The 25,837-nt window shown below is 35.6% G+C and overlaps 1 protein-coding gene and 1 long non-coding RNA gene across 2 annotated transcripts; both read right to left on the bottom strand.

The window, feature by feature from the left end:
• Positions 1-1,586: 1,586 nt before the first annotated feature.
• Positions 1,587-6,263, bottom strand: LOC125476304 (transcription factor TCP2-like). The gene is made up of 2 exons (XM_048582172.1): positions 4,653-6,263; positions 1,587-1,862 (listed from the first exon to the last, which is right to left on the bottom strand). Exon 1 carries the CDS (start codon positions 6,158-6,160, stop codon positions 4,694-4,696), a length of 1,467 nt encoding a protein of 488 aa, XP_048438129.1. The 5' UTR covers positions 6,161-6,263; the 3' UTR covers positions 1,587-1,862; positions 4,653-4,693.
• A 1-nt stretch (position 6,264) lies between these two features.
• On the bottom strand, positions 6,265-7,896 carry LOC125476305. The gene is made up of 4 exons (XR_007257587.1): positions 7,595-7,896; positions 7,433-7,485; positions 7,072-7,231; positions 6,265-6,576 (listed from the first exon to the last, which is right to left on the bottom strand). It is a non-coding gene; the product is annotated as an uncharacterized LOC125476305 (long non-coding RNA).
• Positions 7,897-25,837: the final 17,941 nt, after the last annotated feature.

Below are 25,837 nucleotides of genomic sequence, written 5' to 3'. Positions count from 1 at the left end.
GAACATGTCTGAGAGGGAGGGGGGGTGACGCAAGCTAGCTTATCATGCGTATGCTCTGAACATGTTCATGCATTCTCATGTTCTTATATTCTTATCATAAGCACGATAGGATGACTTGCGTCACCCCCGAGTGTCAGGGGGTGGGTGGGGGGGGGGGTTGTGACGCAAGCTAGCTTATCATGCGTATGCTCTGAACATGAGAATGCATGAACATGTTCTCATATTCTTATCATAAGCACGGTAGGATGACTTGTGTCACCCCTCGAGTGTCCCGATATCCGCGGGGTACTAGAATCAAAGCGTGTCTAAATAATACATGCTAATAGAAAAAACTATTAATAAATAGATAGACGTACTATAGCAAGAGTAAGATTGATAACACGAATCCCACGGATTTCTGGAGTTTAGAAGATCATCAACCTCCTTAATTAAGGGTTTGAGTTTGTTTATTGCGATTCTAGTTCTTATTTTAGTTTCAGTTGCCTCCAAAACTTGGTGAGGCATCTGCTACAAACTAAAAATGCATTTCGACATCCTAAGTTGAAAAATGAAAAAAATGCCCTATCTAGAATATAATCCAATATATGGATGTATCAACTAATAACAATAATTTTTCACTTAAAAGATGTAAGCGAGGCTAGCTAGTCAAGAAAATATGTCCGTCACACAAGGGTCCACTTACTTACTGTTGCTTAAGCCTTATTACTTTTGGGCCTACTTCGTACACCTAAGGAACTTTTGGGACTAAGTAACAGACTTAAGGGAGGCCTGCTCTCAATTGAATTCCAACATCAAACTTTATTGGGAAAATTTGTGTTTCAATTTCAAACCAGTAATATCGCTAAACAAACTTAAAGATGAATGTCATATCTACTAGAGTTAGATCATCTCTTGATCTCAAATTCAGGAGATGACAAATTGAGCAATACAGACCATTCAATTTAAATCATGCAGCTTCTATTAGCTCACTAGAACCCCCCAAACACACAACACTACACCCTCATCTCTCTCTCCCTCATACATCTCTCTTAAATTGTCCAGACAACTAAGTCTATCAGCGCCGAAGTTTGAGAACTAGAGATAATCTCAATTCCACTACTTGCTCTAATTTTCAAGTTACATTATTTCACATTTGATATGCATATAAATCATATGCGTACAAGTTGGGTGGAAATGAGAGGTCAAAATAAAATATTTCAGCCCTCAACGTAGTTGACTAGCAAAGATTTTCTTTTTAAAAGACGAAATATGTATGCGTGTCTATATATATAAAACATATAATGTAAAGCTTAAACTAGTCAAATGATGAGGATTTGACTGCCCTGTGAAAAGGCGAGCACACTTCCTTAGTCAACTAACTAGCCTAACTTAACATTAAAGATTTGACGATTACCAAAACATATAATGTAAAAAGCCTGAACTAGTCAAATGAAAGGAGGATTTGACTGGCCTGAGAAAAAGCGAGCACACTTCCTTGAGAAAAAGCGAGCACACTTCCTTAGTCAACTAACTAGCCTAACACAACATAAAAGATTTGAAGATTGTCAACTTAGCATGCATGTTTCAATAACCAAATACAGTGAAGATGACTTGCAGAGCAAGAAAAAGAGAAAAAGAATATATAACTTCAATCGAATTGTCAGTTACATCTTCTTCAACACAGACAATGCTATTGCTATTGCGCACACAGAGACGGATAAATATATATATATATATATCCGAAAATATAGAAGTGGAAAATGGTTAAAAGCAGGAATAGCAACAATTTCAGAAGGATAAAAATATTAGCTATCATCCGATGCAGAAAACTACATGCTATTCCCCCCACAGCTTTCCACCACTACTTGTTTAGCTTCAGTTTCCTGCATTAAACATTATCACTGCAATTACCATGCATGAATTAAAAAATCCAACTTTGAAATAAGACAAAGCCTGCAATAAACTCAAGGGAAAATGCCACTTTGTAATAAACTCAAAGTTCACATCTCGACCGCACTTTTAAAGGCAGACTATGAAGCAATAGAAACACTACCTAGGATTGATCACTGCTGAAATGGACTAGGGTTTGAAATACTACAAGGATAATTCGATCCGACTAAGAAATTCTAGAAACCATGAGGCTTAATTTTATCCGACTAAGAAGTTACTCAACTAGCAACATCAGTACAAGTATTAAAGCAAGGAATGCAGGAAAGATGAAGAAGAAGACGACACGTTCATATCTTTCTTCCAACGGCTATCTTACGAGGCTTCGACGACGCTACTGTGAGAGGTTTTGTTTCCTGGGAAATACCATTGTCATTTATGTTCTTATGTTTATTGGTGGTTTTGTGGTTTGAGGTTTAAGGTGTGTGGTATGTGTTGCTAACAAAGATACAAAGATAAATGTTATCCAGAACAGGAATTCTTGGAATATATACAAGAACATCTACGGACTTCGAAAATATTCCTTTGACTAAGCATGCATCTCATGAAATTCTGTTCTGTTTCAGCAAAACGTAGAACGAGACGGAGAAAATCTTAAAACAAGAATTTGCAACACTAACCAATACAGAACAAAACAAAACAGAGAAAAAAAAAACAAATTTGATTACGTGAAGCTTACTTGTTATTGCATTAGTTTTGCTATTAATGGCAGTTATTTGATTCTGTCACCACATTTGTCAAATGGATAGCGCCATCCACGTACCTATTTTTACTTCTCACATACTCCTCTCAATTTTCGACCGTCGGATTGAATGGATTGAAGATTAATTGTCAAAAAGGATGTGTGAGGTTAAAATGAGTGTGTGAATAGCACTTTCTTTGTCAAATAATCCCTTGGAAAGTAAACATATTAGTAAGAAATATTTCAAAATAATCAACTACCCTTGCTTAATAGTATTTTAAAAGATTTTAAGTTGGAATCAACCAAACAAAAAACTATATATTAACAAGAATGAATGTTAATTTTGTATCCATGTCTCCCATCCCCAAATGACCCACTTTAACACAGATTTATGGGAAATGTTTGATTGAATAATTTTTATTTCAAAAGAAGAAAAAGTATATTGTTACTCAAAAATATATGTATGGCAATAGAGGAGCTTCAACTATATTGAAGTTGAAGTTGTGGTGGTGTAGCTCAATGCAAGCCAGGGATGAGCAACTGAGGTCTCACATCGGAGAAATATCTCAACAACCTATAAATTAAGAGTTTATGTTCCACTAAGATTAAAAACTAAGGTCTTGTATGATAAAATCTCACAGCTAAAAAGGTATACACTTTTGAGCTGGAAACAAACTACAACAGACGTACCAACTATTAATTCATGTTTAACTCTTATGCAATCACTAAAGAAAGAGAGTAGAGAAGAGAGTCGAGGAGGAAATGAGTGAGAACTAATAAAACTAAACGAAACAAAAACCTATTCAAAACATATTTTAGTTCGAAATTTATAAATATTTTGCTCCTTTCCCTTAACCTCTATCATATTTCTTCTCCATGTCAATCCACCATGTTTTTAGTAATTTTTTTTTAAGGGGGACAACTAGTGGCAAGCCACAGTTATCCACCTATTCCAGGGGTTGGGAAGACTCACAAAGGCATTTTAGCCTCCCCCGGCCACAAGGCTCGCTTCCACACTAGTAGCGGGTTTCGAACCCGAGACCTCCATTTTTTAGTTATAAGGAAGCCTCGTAATCCACCATTTACCACTGAGCCACCAGCTCGTGGTTCCTTGTTTTTAGTAATTGAGTACAGTAAAATTAAAGCATAAAAATAGGACTGGAAACGGATAAAATGAGTGTCAAAAACCGCTACAAAGTTTGTACAATTAGGATTTTTTTTTTTTTTTTTTTTCACATATACATGTACTCTAATGTTTCAACATTTGAGAGAAAACAGATCGAAGCAACTTAATTTATTAATGCAAATGCCTGCCTACGGGCCTGGGATCCCTTAACCAAAAAGTTAGCTAGTTAGGGCTCATGCTAATTGCTAAAATGCTAAGCAAACAAAGTTGAAAGTTAGCTCTCCAATATTATTCACCATGCTAATTAATTCGCAAAAACAACTCCATGCAAATTATATACAAGTAAAGGCCGACAGTCCGCCGAGCAGTGTGGCGCAGCACGGAAGGGCAGAAAAGAACAATTAAACAATCCTAAAGCTAACCAGAAAAGCAAAAGCCTCCTCCGAGTGACAAACCACATGGACTGAGCCAGGTGAATGCCAACACCTGTCAGCCATCCATGGACGACCTCATATGCTAAGAGAGAAGGAAACCAAAACAAGAGAACAAACGAGGAGACAACCAGCCGATCCCCCCATTCACTCCAATCCATGCAGGATTCAAAAGCAGACAGAAAACATTGCAATTAAAAACATATATCTCCATCAAACCTTTGGCCCAATGCCTTACTTGTTTATGATTACCAAGAAAAGCAAGCAAACCCTACTTCTGTGCGAAATTAACAATTATATATGTAGATATACACACACATATGTATAAGCTAGGTTTTCAGCTAGGCTAGTTACTCATATGTGAGGCAAAAAAAAGCACAGAAATAGAGAAGCAACCAACCAATGCAAAAGTAAGAAGCATAAAATGTATATTATATTTGGAGGGAAAAAACAAAAGAAAAAGAAAATCAGATTGGTGAAGGTTTACCAGAAAAAAGCTTTGATAGGTTGACTGATCGTTCAGACAAATCAGTTCTTTGCTTTGCCCTTGTGGTCTGAATGCCGTGTTCCGTCGCCGTAGAGTTGCTGCAAGCCGCGATCAAATCCACCTGGGAATTGCTGGTGGTGCTGCTGATGGTGGTGGTGGTGGTGGTGGTGATTCTCCATGGTTGGCGCGGCTGCGGCCGCAGCAGCTCCGATGAAGAAGGGTACATTGGTCGATCCGTCTATGGGAGAAAACCTCTGAAGGTGATGAGGCATAAGAGACGGTGAAGAGGAAGAATTGGACTGAAGGGTCCCCCTATTGAAACCAGCAAGGCCGCCGGAAGAAGAGATCGAAAAGTTCAGGTTGTAGTCACCGCCATTGCCCGGTTCCGTCGAGGTCGTGACCGGGATGAGGTCGGGAACAAACGAGAAGTGCTGAAGCTCCGAACTGTGATGTCCGTGATGATGTTCCCCGGACACATTGAACGGGGAGACAAGCGACATTGTCTGCGGAATAGAGTTCATCCCCAAATGGATTTGTCTGGAGAATCCGGCCGAGTGATGAGTCCGGGCCGAGGAGGACAACCCGAGAAGCCCGGGACTGAAGTAATCCATTGGTGCTGGTGCCTTGTGGAACAAAATGGGCTCACCGCCGCCATGATTCTGCTGATGATGATGAGCAGATGCGGTCGGAGAATCGTTGTTGTTGTGAGCAGTGCCGATGCCCGCGGTGAGAAGTTCAGTGAAAGAAGCATTTTGTTGGGAAATGTTGTTGTTTATGTTGTGCTGGCAAGCTGACTCAATGCTTTCTTTACTTTCTTTATCCTTGTCCTTGGCGGCTCTTTCTCTTGCCCGCTCCCGGGCCTTGGACCGGTTCACCCGAACCTCCGAGCGCGAAAGGGACAGCCCGGATCCCTTGCTGGTCTCGGAAGTACTGGAGCAAGCGGATTTCGACAAGGAAAGGTGCTGACTTTGGTTCCCAGTCTGGTTCTGATTCTGGTTGTAGTTCTGATCGAACTCAATCTCTGCCGAATCAAACCCTCCACGCTCGCAGCTCGCCCTCTTCTCGTAGCTGAGCTGCTTAGGCGTGTCGGGGAACGAAGAATTGTTCAGAGAAGGTAGCTCAGCGATGGCATCGGCGGCGGCTTTGATCAGCCACTCAATTGCTTTGCTGGGCTGGTCGTAATTTAACCGATCTTGGAGATCGTAGAACTGAATGGCGGTGGTTACAGACAACCGGACCCTCCGGTCTCTCAACCCTTTTGAAGTCCAGACTTTGCTGTGCCGATCTTTGCCGCCGGAGGCTCTGGAAACGCGGATGATGCGGGAGTGGTGCCAACCGCGGAGACGGTTGCCCGCATCGGGTGCGGCTGTGGCGGCGGCGTCCCTCTTGAGTTCTAGGCATGATGGGTCTTCATTGTCGTCGTCTTCGGGTGATGGCTTGTGATCTCTGCTGCTGCCGTTTCCGATTCTTGGGAACTTGTTGCTGGCTTGTATCTCCTCCACCTCCATAGCAGTAGTTTCATGCCTTTCTCAAACAAAGACTCATTCAATTTTGGGACTTTCTTTTCTCTTGCTTTGGTTCGTTCTTATCCTTCTGCACCACTAGCTCTCTCTAGAGAAAGAAAGGGGTTGAATTTGGGGGACGGAGGGAGTGGTTTTAGAGAGAGAAAGAGGGGGAGGACTGGAGGAGGAGGAGGTGGGGTTGCAGTGTACTATGCATTGATGACGATAATTCAGAGAGGGTACTTTGGCTGTGTAGTACTAAAAGGCCTTTTTTACGGTGCTGATATATCACGGTCAAAGTCAGGCGAGAGACTCTCTCTCTCTCTCTCTCTCTCTCGAAAGCTTTTTGCAGTTCCTGCAGTGTGCTTTCAAAAGCAGCAAACCAAAGCCTGCACAGTTTTACCCTTCACAGTCTCTCAGCTCTGCCACAAAAAAAAAAAAAAAAAAACCAACAGTAAATTTTCATATTTCATTTCCATTTTTAATTCCATAAATGTAAAGAAAAAGTAAGAAAATTTACCCAAAATACATCACAATACAGAAGCAAGTAAAAGCAGTTGATCAGATGCCTAAATACACTACACATTTACACACAAAAAACCCAGCTTTCAGAGATCTCAAGCTAATAGAAACTAAATGCCTAAACCTAACAAAAGGGTTTTTAAAGAAGATGAGCTTTTCAATATAACCTAAGTTAGAAACCAAAAAAAGCAGAATTAATATGTAATCCCTTTTCTGCTTCAGATTCAAGCAGAAGCAGTAAATCTGAAACAATTTTATTTTTGTTGCCCTAAAAATGCGAGACGTATTCGTGCTCTCCTGTATATTAAGCTCAATAAAACACATTAAACAATAAATAAAATAAAATAAAAGAAAAGATAATTGGCAGCTCAAATAAAATATGAGAAATTTCAAACCTTGAACAGTGTTGTGGGTTTTGATTTAGTAGAGACAGGTGTCAAGGTATCACTGATTGTTGCAACTTAAACAAACGTACAGACAGCAGAAATGGAGCAGTGTGATTATGTCTGCAGATTCATAAGCAGTTTGAGATTTTGGCATCCAAAGCTCTCAGATCTGCGCATTCAAACTTGATGGGATCAGTTCCTTTGCTGCAAAAAACCCATCCAATCAGAACAAAATCTCTAAACTTTATCCTTCCCAATTTCTCCCCCACCTCCAAACTCAAAACCCCATATTAATGACAACCTAATTAACACTAATTACAATTAAAGATGCTAAATTTAAGCTAAATCAAGATTAGACTGATGAGATGACCTAAATTCCTCCCAAGATGCAAGAGTTACACTTCGCACACAAATCCAGACTGCCTGAAAAGTTCAGAAAATCACCATTAACTGAATAACCCAGAAACAAAAAGTAAGCAGATTTGAGCTTTATCCGCAGAAAGTTGAAATTTTGAGCGAGAAAAAGACTCACAGACGCTGCATATTTGTTTGTGAGCTGAGAACTCGAGATGGGTTGGGAGGCGGAAGCGAATTAGGGTTGCTGATGGAGGTGTTTGGCGGGTAAGAAAATAACCAGAGAAAATGTGGGAAATTGATGAAAAGTAGAGGGAGAGGTTTCAATACAGAAAAATGGAAACTGGGGTTTGAGAGGATTAAGTAGTAGTTGAACTAAACACTGGAAGAAGATGAGAGAGATGGAGGAGGAGAGAGAGAGTTGTTTGCATCTTCCCCATTTGAGCAAATCACCGGCCTTATCGGTTAAGGACAGCACACACCGCCGTTCTCTCCACTTTATAGATATACTCTTTCTCTCCCTTTTGCCCCTCTTCTCTTTCCTTTTTACCTCTATTGCCATTTATTTTCGTTTGTTAGTTTTATTATTATTTTTGTTTTTTTTTTTTTTTTTTGTCTAATCATAAATTCCAACAAGAAATAAAACTATAAAAATGAACGGTTAACATTATATTGTGTATTTTTCTTCATTTGAAGGAGTGAGGAGTTGGAACTACATAATTAAGATCAAATCTATTAATATGTTGTTGACAATCTATTGAATATTGTCAAACTTTTTAAAATATCGAAATATACATAACATGTAGCTAAAATTTTAAACTGACAGATATAACTCATGTATACATAGATGATAGTTGGCCAAACTCAGGGTAGACCCCACTATAACACCCACACTTATAAACGGATGGCAATCAACAAAACAACCGAACAAAGCAAAAGTTAACAAATGTCGTTCATGCACGAATTAATGATTGTTTATTGCAATTTAGTGCAAACCTCACTTATCAATGGTTGATTGTGGAAGGTGAGTAATTGTTCCTAGCAAAACTCTAATTTCAAATATTAGAATGCATGTAAACTTAAAATGTGTATTTTCTACGAGAAATGTATGCGTTTAATTCTAAAAATTGGATCACCATCACTAATTGATATATACATTTTTTCACCATCACTAATTGATATATAAAAACAAATATTTTATCATATTATTTTAGACCTATCAGCTCGACTCATGCCTCTTGTCTTTCAGACAAGGTCACAGTAGTTTTCCAAAGTTACCCTAATAAATAATTTCTGAGGTAATTGTTGCGTTACTGTCGCATCCTTTAAGATAATGAAATTCACATTTATTTGAATTTTCACGCATTTTCTTTTGAATATGAGAAAGAGTAGTATTATCCACACATCATTTTTACTTCTCATATGCCGCTCTCAATTTTCAGTAGTTGGATCGAATAAATTAAATAAAATCAATAGCAAAAAGTTAACAAGAGCGTGTAGCACTATCCTATGAGAAAATTACGTATCTTACATTTCTTTTCTTTTTTTACGGCCAATGCAAATATCTGTATATTTTCAAAATTATTAAATATCTATTTCTCACTTCTAACTTCTTTTTTTATCATTAAAAGCGGCATTACGACTCTAAATTACGTTTTAAACTTGAAAATGATTGAACTCAAGATACAATGAATTATAAGAAATGCCCTAAATATTTTATTTTATTTTTATATCAAACATGTATAATTATTTCAAGATAACATTATTCAACTAAAAAATTTCTTTCCCAAGTGAAATCCGACCTCTTTAGATCCCTTAATTAAATAAGCTATAAAATCGAGAGGCTTCTGAATCCTAAATTAGATACTACGAATATAAAATTATTTTTATATATATTAGTAGCTAGCTAGGTTGCTATTTGCTAATGTGTCATTTAATCAGAAACAAGTTAATTTGCCTCACTTATTTGCATCTTGATTGATTTCTTGGGTGTACTTGTGCAGTTAATTTCTCTGTGACCAGTTGGCTAGGCACAAACCCCTTTGCCAATTTAGCCCGTCGGTTTAATATCTTCAAGGCCATGAACTTGGGGCAGTTGCCTCCTGTCAACTTCTTGTACGATGAAAAATTGTTCTAACTAAAAATATAAATTACTTTTTCATACTTTATACTTTTTATGTTATCTCACTCTTTCTAAACACTAATTACCCAAATTTTAGAGTTTCAAACACCAATAGTTGGACAAAAGTTGGTAACATTTTATTGAATTTTCAATTCAATTTCATCATTCAAAGTTGCTCTCACTCAAAAATGTTTCTAGCTCCGTCCATGTTCAAGGCCCATTCCCAATTGGTCGGATTTTACGATAGGATTTCCAAGTTTCAAATTCTTTTCTAGTTTCCTACTGTTTTACGTTTTTAAGTTTCTTTTGTAACCTAAAATTATAGCTATAAATAGGATTTTAAAGGGTTTGTAAGAGAAAAGCGAGAATTACAACACAAACGCTTTCATTATTGTGGGTAGTGAGACAAGGGTTTTGTTGATTTGGTATTTTCTTGCAATTGGTTTGAATGCTTTGCTCATCCGTTAATTGATAACAAGATTTATAGATACGTTTGTACAAGAATTTAAAATATTTTTAAAATGTTATAGAGTTTTTCTCTGAAAAAAAATGTGATGGAGTTATGGGAGGCATATTTATGAAGAACCCATTAATTAATTAGTGTTCGAAATGGTAAGATTGTAATTAAAAGTTAAGCAGGAGGGTTAGTGCTAATTAGAATCCATCACAAAAAGAGAGCACCAACAATTTCTCCTCCAAAAATCAAGTACAAGAAATAAAATGCCTTTCCCGCCACCCAAATGTCGAGTTGAGAACTTACTCACCTTCCCAACTTAAATAAAGTGTCTTTTGGAGGTGATTTATATTTATTTAATTAATTAATTCAATTGAAGCAAGGATTTGAGGGGCATTTAAAAGTTTTAATTAATGGGATTAGACTTAATGGTCCGTGCGGTTCATGATGTGTCTCTTTCCTACCCATCCTTCTTATATAATTAAATATTTTTGTTTCTTTTCTTTAGATATTTTTATGTATATATAAAGTGTGGCAGCACTCAATGGGCTGTAACTATATGATCTCTTCGCTGGAAAACAATGTAGCAAAAGGAGAGATCGATTATTTTGATTTATTAGGCACCTATATTTATTTAATCAGAGGGATAAAAAGTTATGCATTAGTGAAAAGAAAAAGAAAAAAGAATTCTAATTTACTTATATAGCTTTTACTTTTGATGTAGGTACATATATATTTTTTGGTGTAACAATGGAATTGACGGAACTGGATCCTCTCTAGAATCCTAGATCCTTTTCATCCGGACCCTTAGAATTAAATAATCTCAACCGTTCCCGTAAAATCGTGCAGCTGAAATCACTTTTCTCTTCAACTTTCTCACTATTTCTCTTTGCTTTCTTGTCCAGCGATGATCAACAAAGCAAAACCATAAGAAAACGGGAGGGGTTGAAAGTCAGGAAAATATGCAGTGGGAATTGGGGTGGGAGGGGGAGGGAGGTGAGTGGTGATGGTAGGAAGGTCAAGGGATTGGGTGCAGCAACTTCAATCTCAACTACGATTCCGACGACATAGTCGTCTCCTCCGACATTCGTGCCTGGTGCCTCTCTTAACATTCTCGCTGTCAACACCATCGCGACATATCTCAAGGCGGAGGATTCCATGGCCATTGTTGCCATCACAACTTCTTTTCATTGAAGATTCAGAGGACTCGGATAGGAGGGACCTGGAGAGGATCCGCTTCCATAATTGATGACGCAAGTACTTATATACACTGTTCTAAAAATCCCCATTTAGACGGCTAACCACCATTTCGATTAATGCCTATACATTTGAAAATTAAGAAAATGATGCCTAGACCTACTGAGGCGCCCGCCTAGCCCTCCTAGACCCGCCTAGGTTGCGACTCACTTAGACAAAAAATAGATAAAATTTATTTTTTTTCAATAAATTGTAAGAAACATGTTGAATACTTAAATGAATTTTACATTATATGTTTGTTCCCCATGTTTTCATTATGTTCCAATACTTCATAATATATATGTCATTCTATATTATATATATTTTAAATATAAACAGCCACTTATTTACACGAAATATAATAAATTTACTTAAATCTGCCTATTCCGCCTAGACGCTAGGTTCTATCCCGCAGCCCGACTAGTATCTAACGTATTTTAGAACCCTTCTTATATATAACAATTATTTTTCATAATTGTGTTTGGTGAGACAAGCTTACAAATCCCATGTAGGTCTTTGGTCGAACAATTATTATACTTTGGAATGAAGTTGTGTTATTTTTACCAGAAGAGCATTATTCGTGTTCGATTATGTCTTTTTTTAGATTGTTATCATGTTCTAGTATGGTAATGTAAATATAACGTTTTCACTTGTAACAGCATTATATACTTCTTAAACATGGATATGTTTTCTAATAAATAGACAATAAAAATAACTGCGACGTTGATTAATCTAATTTTAAAACATTATAAACTTTGGCCATCTAGCAGCGTATGCCAAAATGGTTATAGATAAGGAGGTATTTTTTATTGTCAAGTTTGTTACAAATAAATCTTGTAGCTTTAGAAAAATTCAAAAGTTTTGTATTGCATACTGTCCTGCATGGCTTGAATATTGAGATTTGAAAACCCGAATACTTTGGAGAAAGTACAATATATGCCAAAATTCATGAATATTATATAATTTATATGTATATTCATACTTAGACTTCGACTTGTGGATTTATCTTGAAAGCTAAAGTCAAAAAGTGTCACGTCCTGTGGACTTTTTATAACTAATCCAATTAATAGCATAAAGGAATGGAATGGATTCGTAACACCGCTTATATTTCATAATATTTTACATAATTATTTGTAAGGCCTACTTAGTAATGTATTTCAAAATTCAAATCCTTTATTTTTTAGGTCTTTTCTTAAAGATCTATCCATCAAAAAACACCTAAATTTGAAACTATACAACCATTGGACTAAGGGTTTAGTGTTTCCTTGTAAAATAGTATGTCTTAATGGTTTTCGATTTGTCTAATTTTTTGTAAGGATGATCAATGAATAATGTTCCAAAAGATAGGCAGTTCAAATCGTTAAAACACATTACAGAGTGGTCCTTATAAAAACATGTGCTAAAAGTTGTCTAAAAATGATTGTGTCACAGATCTACCCCATTAATGAAATTATTATAAATGCCTATATATTGATTTTAATTGACAAGACATAGCACATTTCGGATTGGAAAGGAATGATAAGAAATAAGGAACTTTAATGAAAAACTCCCGGTACTTTTCATTTTAACAAAAAATCATATTTTTACACTAAAAAGTCAATCTTGGTACTATTTATTTTACCCTTTATTTTGTTCTAATCATTAAAACTCAAAGTTTTCAAGTTCTTTTTATTAGTTTTCTTTAAGAAATATGCCACACTGGATATGTCTGGCTAGGGTTTGAAATTGAAGCCAGAGTACAATGTATATAGTATATCCAACCCTTCATTTTCATGGCACTACAAAGGTTGAGTAGTTTACATAAACACAATGTATATTCTTTGTGTTTAACTAATTTGGGGTTAGCAATTAGACCGGAATGTCGGATCAATTCGTATGTTAGAAATATGAACCGATGTCACCTTCGTCGAAGATGTAATAAATAATACATTCAAACAAATAGATCAAAGTGGATTCAGTACTAAATTCGATATGAAATTTATACTCTTTCGAACTTACTTAACTACTCAGGTTCATCATAAAGCGAGTTAAATTGATTAATTGACTCATCCAACTATCTGAGTGTGATGTTCTTATCTAAAAACGTCTCGATACTATTAACGATGAACCAACTACTTTTATAGTTTGTTGCACTGGCAAAGCCAATTACGGCCCACAAAGGTCACTTGATCCTTCTCACCATCTTGAAAATATGTCTTCTTATACATTATATCCAAGTTTATTCATGTGTACAATAATATTTGCCTCGTTTAACATAATCTAATATCATAAGTGCTTAAGGGTCAGGAGACTCAAGAAGCTTGGGTTTAAAGGGGCATGTCGCTTCATTCCTTGCATCAAGTTTGTTAATTTATTCACATGTATGTCTTGAATTTGTGTGATTTTTTTTCAGTAAATTTAAGTCAGCATATGATACTCAATTGTTTGTTTATCATATTGTAGTCCACGTCCATAACTTGCATCTAGCCACGCAACCCTATCGTGTTTAGGTCTAGCATCAAAGAGTAGTACTAGGCATGGAAATCATAATTAACAACTATTTTTTTACATAATTTCCCATGATTAAAACGGAATCATACACAGTGTCATATGCTTTCCTTTATGTCAGACAGCTCAGTGGGTTACAATTACAAATTAGACATGGAATTTTATAAAAAAAATGTGAAAAATAAGAGGTAAAAAAATGGCAGTTGCAGACACCACAAACACTAGTTATCCAAATCATAGTAGTATGCATAGTCTCCTCCGACAGTAATTACGAAAAAACAAAATTAACGTACATGTTTAGATTAATTAACAGCAAAGAAATTGATTAATTAATTAAGAGGGCGTGTTCTCAAAGTTCCATGCTCAATCACTTGCCGGGTAAAAAGAAGCCAATATTAATTTAATCCCCCAAAGAAAGAAAGAACCCACATTATGCTTATGCACTACAATTTATTTTTTGTGAGCCCTAATTCTAAATTAAAATACAATAAACAAGGAAACATATACAATTTAGTACTAAACAAAAGCCAATCACATGTACTATATACTATCAAACAAATTTATACTTGGATTTAGTAAAATTAGCAAAAGCAGCGTCCCTTATTTTTTGTATTCAAGTTTCTCATCCGTAATAATATTAGTATAATTATTCTACTGTCTGTAAAAAAAAAAAAACTATTTATTACCTAATAAAATTTTGGATAATAACCACACGAACTAAGCAAATTAACCACTCGAATTTCATGTTGTGTTGCAAAACTTCATGAGAACCATTTTTCAAGGGTGTTCTCGTCATTCAACATCGCTCGGGTACATGAAATAATCATATGTGTGTTAAGCTGATATTTCTTTTTCTACTTGAAACAGTAGGCATTTTCTCTATTTCTCTAGAACTCATTACATTTCAACTCTATTCGAGTGAAATGAAGACTATAACAAAGTGGGTACGTGTTCTTGTCACGTTCAATTATTTGATAAAAAGGTGGGCGACCATTGACAAAATTGTAAGTTGGAATGCATGCAGCTTATCCAAGTTTCCCTCCATAAGTTAATTAAGCAAGCATATGATATGAGGAAGAAAAAAGGATCATGACGGTGAAAGCTTAAAGGAAGTGGGAGATGCAGAAAAGTAGGGTTATTTTGAGTTAATCTAAGCAAAGCCAACTTGTTTTTGTGCGTGGGTGTGTAAGTGACAGACTTTGTGAGTGACACGTTCGAGAGGAGAGGGGGGAGAGAGAGAGAGAGAGAGAGAGAGAGAGAGAGAGGAGGCAGGGGCACGTGTCGATCTGTAATGCAACAATACAGATGCGTCGGGGTGAGATATCGATGAGTGGATGAGGAACAGATACCAGAGCACGTGTCACGGTCTTCGTGAAGCAGTAGCCCCATCATGCATCTTCATATGCTGCTGATGCTTCTGCTGTTGCTATTGCGTGCTAGTTGCTACCTGCAGGTGCATGCAGAGGCAGCTGCACCTCTCTGCACTGCATCCCAGCATTGCTTTACTTTCCCACTTCTGCTTTCATCTTTCTTGCTTTGTACGTGTTTTACTGTTAGGGTTTTCTTCTTCGCTTTTTTCACTTTGGAAGATTAATTATTTTTGGTTTTGTGAGAGAAAACTCTCTTTTAGCTTTTTAAACCAAAAGTATGATACCATGAGTTAGGCTATCTAGCTAACATGTTCGACCATCTGATAAAGGAATAATACTTTGAGTGTCAATTGAAAGTAACAATTTTTTATTTCGATTTTAATTTACAAACTATATTGCGATCATAATTCATTTAAATATTCTACCATTGAAGCTACAAATCTCATGAGAACATTTCATTTACTTGATAATTTTCACCTTTTCAATTAAAAGGAAATTCGTGAAACAATCAATTATGGACGCATGAAACATGTCTATTAAGGGCTTGGAAAGTACATATTACGAGTTCTCTCAAACGAATATATCATTTAAGGGTAGGATTGAAGAAGTTTTCACGGAACAAATGTAGGTTTGTATGTCTATAAGTAGGCTTGACTTAGGCCTCAGGAGAATGAGAAGGGACTAAGACTTGGCTTGAGCCCTAAGAAAAATGTCCCAAGTCCATATTTATCGTAGTGTTGGACTTGATCCTTAAGGCCATCTCCAACTGATCCGGCCAGAGGGTCGAAATTAGCCTGAAAATACACGAAAAGCGTCTCCAATCGAGGGCTAAGCCAAAGAGCTTATGGGCCTCACCGGGCCAAAAACAACCAATCAAGCCAGTAGGATGGCCATCTCTAGCCAGCCAACCAGCCCACTTTTTTTTTTTTTTTTGGGTTAAATTTCTAATTTTTTTCCTACACCATTTCTCACATATTTTTCACTATTTCATACTATCTTACCTCATTCTATTTCAATTCTTCACATTTCATACTATAACTGTTTGACCCCTCGGTTGAAGATGGTTTTTTGTCATAGAGCTATGTTTGGCCTATGGCCCTTTAGCCCATCGATTGGAGTTAGTATGAAAGATGGTCTGGCACTATTCATTAAACTATTAATTTCTTGAAGGATTATAGGGTTAAAACAAGCCATCTGGCTTACCCTTATTTGGTTGGAGATGGCCTAACTTCCAAATTAAAGACTCCAAGGTAAGGGCCAAAAGCAACTAAGGAACAATCCCTTAACAAGATTCTTTCCTTAATTCTTGAGTCACCCTTACAATCTAGTACCCAAACTCCAAGCTCTATATATAAACGCTACTCATCCGAACTCTAAGATAACATTCAAACTCTGGAACTTCTTTGAGTTCAACCATCATCATCATACAGTGCTGCTTCCTAACTCTTCGAGGCTCTTGTTAATTGTTATTTTGCAGGTTATTCTGGTCTTCCTAATGCTCTGCAAATTGCAAATTGTGTTACAAAACCCAGTAATAAGTTTTTCATCCTAGATATATTAGATTGAATGAAACAATGACTTTTAAAAAAAAAAAAGTTGTTATTTGTTTCTTTTAACATAACAGTATTCTACACACTAATCTACACTAACTAAAAGAAGGGAAAATATTTGAACTCGGGACACAATTTAAAGAAAAAAATTATAATCATCAGAACAATCGATCACTTTTTAATTGTTAAATATGAATGGAAGTAAACAACCTTTGCTTATACTAACATATTTAAGGGACGTATTTTATCGTAATTCTATGGTTCAATCTTTATTATATACAAAATTAAACTTCAAACATGGTAAAGGAATCTTGTGTCAGCATCACTTAAGGCAACTAATTAATGAAATTTGGTTCCAAGTTCAAACAAGTCTGCATAATTTAAGCACCATGTTAATACACAAGACATTTCATTTCATTATTGAAATAATATTGGTTAATGGTTTCTTCTTCGATACATCATTTTCAATTAGGCAAATGTTCTCGAATTAATAAAACTCTTATTATAATAAATAATAATAATAATTATTATTATTATTATTTTCTTTTGATAAGGCCATGTCTTGTGCTGAAAGGGCTCATCGGCTAATCCAAGGGACCAAGGATTAAAAAGCTCCTTTTACTTTGATGGGGGCGTGCGTCTGACTAATTGGATGGATTCTCTGTTAGCCACAATCTTAACAAACATGCTCAATCATGTACACAAACAATTGCTTACTCATTAATTAATAATATAAAGTTTATATATATATATATATATATTCTCTGCTAAACCCTAATAATATCTCAGTGGGATAGTACGAACTGATACTTGTTTTAATGGAAGATTGCATATCATTATCATATCCAAAGTTAGACTTAAATAGCTTTCTTTAGGAGATACAGACGTTGTACGAACTATGAGAATTAAAGCAAACTGAATAGTTAACGTTAACCTAATTTGCATGCAATTTTTTAAAAAATTGTTCAGTATGACAGTTATATTGCTTCTTACTAATTACATTACATGATTTACAATACAATATAGTCATCTACACTACATGTCATTCCGAGTGTAAATGGTTCGCCATCTTCTAAAAATATGGCTCTTCCATTGATTGAGCTTGACATATGCAGATGAATTACAGCTGAATTTCATCGAATCCTTAAATAATATGCAACTCACACTAATAAATATTCTAATAAAATTGAGTTGATATTTACTTTTTTAATATAAAATAAAAAGAAAACTAATTAAAAGAATTTGAAATTTTAATCAAAAAGACAAAAAGTGTTGTAAGTGAATAATATCAGAAGTGACTTTTTATAATAAAAATGTCATTTTCATTAAAGATAAACAGTACCGAAAATACTTCGTTAAAACTATAAAAAAAAAAAAAAAAAAGGTGAATGAAAAGAAAAACATCTTCTTTAAAACGGATTTGGATCCTCCCCTGAGCTAATAGAGATGATCCTCTTGACCAATCATCGTGGATTGGTGGATTTTTATCCAACAGCTACAATTATTATAACTTTAAAGGGATCCCCTATTTATAACCGTTGGATAAAAATCCAATTATCCACGATGATTGGTCAAGAGGATTCTCTCTATTAGCTTAGGAGAGGATCCAAATCCCTTTAAAACATAATATTGAAATTCTAGAAGAGGTTTGCTTTTTGAGACAGATGTGACGGGGTAAGTGAAAGCAACATGTGGTATAAAAGGCTAGAAAAATAAAATACATAGATATATATTTAAACTTCTTTGGATGTAATTAGTTGGTGTAAGTTTTATGTTTCACCTCAAAAAATACAAAAACAAGATATATATATATATATATAGAGAGAGAGAGAGAGAGAGAATAAATATGTGACACTACTTTTTATGTACAACTTTTGTCATGTGTTTTTGTGGGCTCATTGCATTATGTATTTTAATGATCTAAATCATTTATTTTTTAGGTATTTTCTTAAAAATTATGTCTATCAAAAATCACTCAAATCTAATATAATATGATAGTTGAATATTAATTTATGACGTATTATGATTTTTATAAGCAAGTTAAATGCACGCTGTAAAAATATTACTGTCAATATCTTATTAATAAGACAAAAATATAATAAAACCTCTCCCATGTCTCACCCTGGGGAATTGGATCCTCTTCTGAGCACAAGCTCATGATCCTCCTGATCAGCCTACGTGAGCTGTTAGATTTTAATCCAATGGCTACAAACAGAGAGTCTTTTTAAAATTTATAATAATTGTAGCGTTAAATCAAAATCCACGACTCATATAGGCTGATCAAGAAGATCCTGAGCTGGTGCTCAGGAGACGATGCAATTCCTCACCCTGGCTAGATATTTCCAGTTTGGTAGAGAGCAAATTGTTCACTAAGTTTTTACAAGCGGTCCAAATCCAATCTTGGAAGTTGACTACTTCCTCAGCCACAGGGGATATTTTTTTTTTCTTTTCCGGCTTTTGTATAGTCAAAATTCGACCATGCAATTACCTGATCTGATGAGCTTTGGTTTTGCTTTCGAAATCATGACATCTAAAGGAAGACAAATTATAACGACAGAGCTGCATAAATCATGGTTATTATTGAACGAGGATCCTCTCCGAATCATCTTTGTAATGATCTTAAGGATTCTTGAAGTACATCTATTTATCATATATCATGTCGATCATTTTTCATCAAATACTGTTTATATTTAATTTTAAATAAAAAATTTACAATAATTTCTGATCACACAATATATAATGAACAAATGTAATTGAAGATCTTCGAGATCCTTACAAAAATGATCCACATCATTCATTATTAAAAGGACAGACAATACATACTTGAGGTAACGTGTAGGAACAACAATCCTTTTAGGGGAGTTGAATTTGACCTAATAGTCTTGGGGTTGACTTAAGTATGTAGGCTTTGCTTCCACGTTGTGATTTCTCATCTTGTAGAAAATGGTGGGTTAGATCTGCATAGTTTTGTTAAGATTTTATGCTGCTACAGATTTTGATCCCTTTCGTTTTACTGTATGTCTACGTGGTTTTCGTATTTTTGGACAAATCAGTAAGGGAAATTGTTCAAATATTAATATATGGCATGGTTGGTGTTCTAAGTGCTTGTTTTATGAGATCCAAGTTTATGAATTAAAGCTTGCACGAGCAACACATTTTTATGTGTTGCAATAGGTGCTCGTGCACTAGAAGAATTATGCTTAATTATGAGCATTATTATTATCAAACTGTAAATCAGAAACGAATTTAAACAATTCTCACAATTAACAGTTTCTAACAAACTTAATATGTCCGACTCTTTAATAAGATAATATTTCTCACTTGTATACTTAATTTCATCTACTATATAATTGTTTTTAGGGAATTGTTATTAGCACTCCAAAAATCTCATTTGGCACGCCAAACTTTCTATAATTAAAAAGAAAAATACACTTGTGAGAAGTGTAAAATAAAATTTTGAAGTACTAATAACAATTTCCTATTTTTATTGCATGCATATGCAAGGTTCTAAGTTCAATTACGCCATTTCAATTATCGCCTGTGTTGAAAGTGGTTAGACTTTTTTAGTTTCTTATTTTCAATAACATCATTATAAAAAAAGTGTGCAATAGGTGGCTACTCTTCGCGGTTCCCACTTAGACCATCGTTTTCAGTGGTTTAAACTCCCACTTAATTAAAAGGCTATAGATATCAATTAGTCATCAACAAATTCAGCCACCTCATGATTACAACAAAATGAGCACGAATCAACAAACTCCATTTTATATTTTTATTTTAAGGTTAAATTTGGTAGGTCAGAGCTTTGTCATGGTTGGATTATGCAATTTTTTTTAATACATCGTATGTTATACTGAGAAAAGTAAAATTCGACTAAATCACACAATAAACAACAATGCCCCCCAACCCCAACCCCAAAAACACCTTTCGTTCATAAAAATGAAAAGGAGGCTTCAAACACTGGTATTGGGCTATTCAGTTAAGTTGGGCAGGAACCGCCCAACCCGGATTGTTTTGGGTTGAATTGACATTTTGATCCAAATTGTGAAGAAAGTAAACCACGGAGATAAAAGTTAAACAAAGTTGACATCACAGGTTTGGGACTAATTGTATACAGAGTTGTGGCATCTTAAGTTATACATATCAAATTTTGGCGGGAATAATGGGCCTTGAAGTGGGGCACACGACGGACACTTAGGCATATAATAGAGAAATCGATAGAAAATTTAACGGATACATGAAATTGAAATGAAATACTAACTAAATATATGAGAATGAGATTAGGTTACAATTGACTCCAAACCTGAGTGGGTAAATTGTAATGACTCCAAAATTAAATGATCAAATGACAGCTATGGTAAACATTCAGTTAACTCAGAATTATTGTCAATACAAATTAGCGCTCCATATACATCTCTTTCACATCCCTACCTGCTCCTATTGCTTTTCTTCGTCTCTCATTTCTCCCATACTTTTCTCACTTTTCTCTAACAAAAAATTTGCAAAACTGAAAGGACATTTTCAAAACTAAAAATTAAATCAAATTATCAAACGAAACTTCTAAACGACGTTGGACAAGTGAGACCAGGGAACGAAGATGGCAAAATCTTTCGTCCTTAAATCCATTTTTCAAATTCAGTAACACCTCAAGACATAAAGAGATGCACAAACTCGATCATGAAAACGCTTCCATTATATCTTCTTGTCTTCCTGTTCAGATGTTCTAACATCTTCGCTAACGTTATTTGTAGGCGAGCAACGTCTTCTTCTTCTTCTTCTTTTTTCTACAGAGGCTTGTAAGAAGTATCAGCCTAACAGTTCTGTAATCATCCTCCACACATCACAAGTCAAGTCTCCTCCTGTTCTGTAATCATCCTGGGTGGGGTTCTAGTTCTACCCTCACCAGGAACGTTGGGCAGTTCGGATCTGCTCCTAATGTGAAATTCTTTTCTGCTTTAATTATTTTTCGAACAAAATCACTCACACAAAGAAGACGTACAAGAGGAGCATTCTTGCTTTCTAAACATGATACTGTCACGTTCTCTATGTGGTGATGGACAAGAAAACTCTCAAGCTTACTTGTAAAACAAGTCTAAAGTTCTTTGTACTGCTCAGAGACGAATCAATTTCTTCTCAACAGTTTCACCACCCACCCTCAGTAATACTGCGATGAACTCTACAATATCTTTAAACGATGTTGTCCAAGAGGTAGCTGTAACCTACCACATGTAGTTAAAAATGCGTTGTCCGCCGTTGAAACATCCAAAAGCTTCAACAAATCACCTGCAGCATAGAACGCTTTGCAGTATCAAATTTCTGTTCAATCCAAAATTATCTACTTCACGCCCTTTTGTTACACAGAACAAAGGATTGGACAATCCAAAATTAGACTGAATCCTATGAGTAGTACAAAACTGAGCTACAACTGAACTAAATACAACGAGAGCCTCATCACATGTTTTTGTTTTAATTTATCCCATCGGAGTCAAGGAAAGATAAGAATGCGCTAATTTAAAGGCAAGACCGAAAAATATAACTGTATACTGACATATAAAAGAACTTGCATGCAAAGTAGTCACGAGCACCAACCTAATTGAATGCAAGTACCACGTACCAAATGACCAAACTAAGGAGTTAACTTTACCCAGGATCTCCAGCATTCCAACAACAGTCGCGGGATTAGCAGCAACTACGGATCAATGAGCAATTTCAAGTCCATTGAAATTCTCATATGTTCTCGAAGTTAGCCTCATAGGGTCGAACAAATAGATGCACGCTGACAGTCAGTTAATAAGAACATACTGCGGTCGTGAGTCCTCCAAAGCATGCAGGAACATTCTTCCTATAAAACTGTGTAAAATGTGTACAAAATGAACTCACGGCATAATCATAGAGCAGAAATGCAAGTATATTAAGTCATCGTAAATGTAAGACAACATAAATGCAATAGCAAGAAGGAGATATCGATAATTCCAGCACACTATCATGGTTTTAACCCTTATAAGTTTTACACGAGCTATCAGTGCAAAAATGTTTAGCGCACCGCGTGCTCTCACAGGGGAAACTAAGAAGCCTATCATTTGCATTAAGATAGCTTAAATGTACGTATAATTAATTAATTAGCCAAGAGCTGAACTTTTCTTCTATTTTCTCTATCACAACTCTATCTTGTTAAGTAATATGCAGAAAGCAAAACAGAGAAATAGCAGATGAGGACGAAGAAGGAAATAGAGAAGGTTTAGAGAGAGAGAGAGAGAGAGAGAGAAAGAAAGAATGAATTGCCGTTCTTATTTTTCTTGATTAATTTCGGGTTACAAAGGGTACAGTTGCTATATAGATGAGTACTTAGCTAACTGCCTTAACCAACTCAATTACTTACCAACGATCCTAAATAATTATTCTAACAGCCACACTCCTAACTGCTTTATCTATTTGGCTGATTACATGTGTCATGATCCACACCCTCCATATCCTATATATTCTAACATATCTTGTATCCTCTCTAGAACAGTGCTTCAGAAAACTTTTTGTGTATTATCACAGCAAATCAATTGGGCTAACCCATTTTCACAAAAAGAGTTCAACTTTTCTCATGAGTACGTAGTGCTAACACTACTGGGTGAACCCACGTTCAAAAGTATCACCTCATTCAATTTCACGTCTTGTCCATTTTCCTTTGTCAATATTGAATTACTGTTGATTAATTCCTTATATTGTTTTTCAAAAACTCTTCCATTTTCAGAAAAGGTCGACGAGTAATCTTCATCAACACTAAGTATATTGTGTTTTTGTGGGATGTGATCAATGCATCTAGTTACAAATGATCTTCATCACGAAGTAAAATGTTATTATCTATCACTCACACAGACGTTTGCGAATGTAGACTGCGGATTAAAAAGAGGCCCACATTGCATCAACGATGCACACACTGATGCTAACTGAACTTATGTTCTATATATATTGGGGAGGGTTGGTTTTACAAAAATGCATGATGAACTTGCAAGAAACTACTAATTTAGCGACATCAATTATAAACCGGCCATATATATGCAAGGTTAATAAAACCAATCTTTATATAGCATTTTCCGAGTCTAACTGTCCTATATCAAAGGAAACCCGTAAAAAAATGTAGCTCCTAAAATCTACCAATATAACCAATGAACAAAAATACAAATCGAATTAGTTAATTTTGAATCCAAATTCACGCACAGAAACCTCTTGCATTTCCTCTCTTTCACAATATACAGTTCGCAACCAAAACAACTATATTGACCTAAAAACTTCCCTTCAAAAACCCTAATAACTTCCCTCTCGGCCTTTTTCCAAAATGCCCATATTTGTTACACACAAAAATTCTTCGTTATCAACCTCTCATGCTTTATAATTATAATGGACACAGAACTTCAAGCCCTAATCCTACGCAGAAACTCATCAACAAGCAGCAGACCAGAAATCGATGATGAACATCGGTACACAAGTTTGAAGGACATCATGTTGAACTCACCGCAACACAGCACCACTATTCCGGAGGATAACGACTTTGAATTCGACCCTTCAAACATAACAATTCGGAACCAGCTGGTGAAGCGTGCAGCTTCGGCGTACGTGCAGTCAGCTTTGTTGGCCAGCAGTCGGAACCAGAACTTCATTGTGAGCTTCTGGGGGAGGGCATTAGGGTCACGCTGGTATGCTTTTGTTAGGAACCCCATAGACGCTTGTTTTCGGCCTATTTTGCAATTTTTAGCTTGCATGGTTGGGAATGTGAGGAGTACTTTGAACAATATTCCAATACATTGAAGCTAGTTTATTAGCAAATATGATTACTTAATATTGATTTTCTCTACGACGGGCTTTTTTTCTTCTAGGGTTTCAGTTCCATCTATATGTAACCATCTTCAGTTTGTATTATAATTACTGAGGTACATATGTAAGTAATGCAAGTCATGACATGTGTATAGTCGCATAAACTTTCTATGGTGTTACATAATTTCTTATTCACGAAGCATATATTTTATCAAAGCCTGTGATTTAGGACTCTACTCGACGGTAGAGCCAGTATTTTATGTGTCTTTTTTTTTTTTTGTTTTGGGGGGGAGGGAGATAGACAAACGATGTTAATAATAATTATAATATATACACACACACACGCGATGTTAGCTAAATCATCCTTGGTATTAGGGAGCAAACAACTTAGACTATTTACTCAAATTGTCATTTTGAAAATTTCAATTTTGTATGTAGTAACTTGCAAGATCAATTTTGCTCGAAACCCAATTTTCATCAATTCGTATAACATGTGTCATCAACGTGGTTCAAATGCATTTCCTTCCAGCCTTTTATGGTTAGTTTCACTTGTTTTTGAGTGTTTTTAAAATAATTGAAAGCGTTTTTGTGAAACCAATTTTTAGTAAAAATGTAAGTAATTTATGAAAAAACACTTGAAGTGCTTCTTCTAAAATGCACCTTAAGTGTTTTTGCAATCCAAAACGGCTTTTAGTCATTTTAAAACATACAAACGAGGCCGTAATCAACTAGAACAACGCTAATTTCACACAAAATACATCCCAGAACATCTTAAATTGGTATGTAACCTCAAAGTTAAAATTGACTACAAAATAGATAATTTCATATATAGCTCGGGTAATGGCAATGAGGTTTGTCAAATATTTAAAGTTGTCCAAACACTCTTTCACTATTTGATAATAAAAATAAAATATATGGTCCCCATAAAAAAGTGTAGTGATTAGGGTTTTAATTACATGCAACAAAAACAAAAACAATATATAGGATATCTTTAGAGCCATTAGTGGCTAATTAGGGTTTATAACAACCCATGCAGCATTGTTCTGACTTCTCAGTACTCCACCCTACTCAGAACAAATAGGGTGATAGAGGCCTTGATATGCCATTTTTGTAAGCAGATTTATGATTAATTAACAGCCCTGTTTAGCAAAACTTGGAAATTGACTTAACTTATGGATATGTTCAGGGCTGGTGGTAAACAAGTGGTGGTTGAAGAGTCCGTACGATGCTCACGCGTTCAAACTTTAAAGACATGCAGTAAACAGCAACAGCAGTAACAGCAGCACTGTGACTAAGCAATTGCAGCAACGCTTGTACTCTCCGTACACATGTACACTTTGTCTCCATCCCAAATCCACTGCCTTTTTTTAATGACCATTCATATTTTGGACTCCTTTTTCTA

The sequence above is a fragment of a genome, unplaced genomic scaffold (genome assembly GCF_019419815.1).
Source record: "Pyrus x bretschneideri cultivar Hongxiangsu unplaced genomic scaffold, Pyrus_bretschneideri_v1 Contig19, whole genome shotgun sequence".
NCBI classification, from domain to species: domain Eukaryota; kingdom Viridiplantae; phylum Streptophyta; class Magnoliopsida; order Rosales; family Rosaceae; genus Pyrus; species Pyrus x bretschneideri.
The sequence above is the reverse complement of the archived record's forward strand: the minus strand, read 5'-3'. Positions and strand labels throughout refer to the sequence as shown.

Coding starts and splice junctions, on each gene's coding strand:
- LOC125476304 (XM_048582172.1), bottom strand. CDS start 6,160: ATGGAGGTGGAGGAGATACAAGCCAGCAACAAGTTCCCAAGAATCGGA.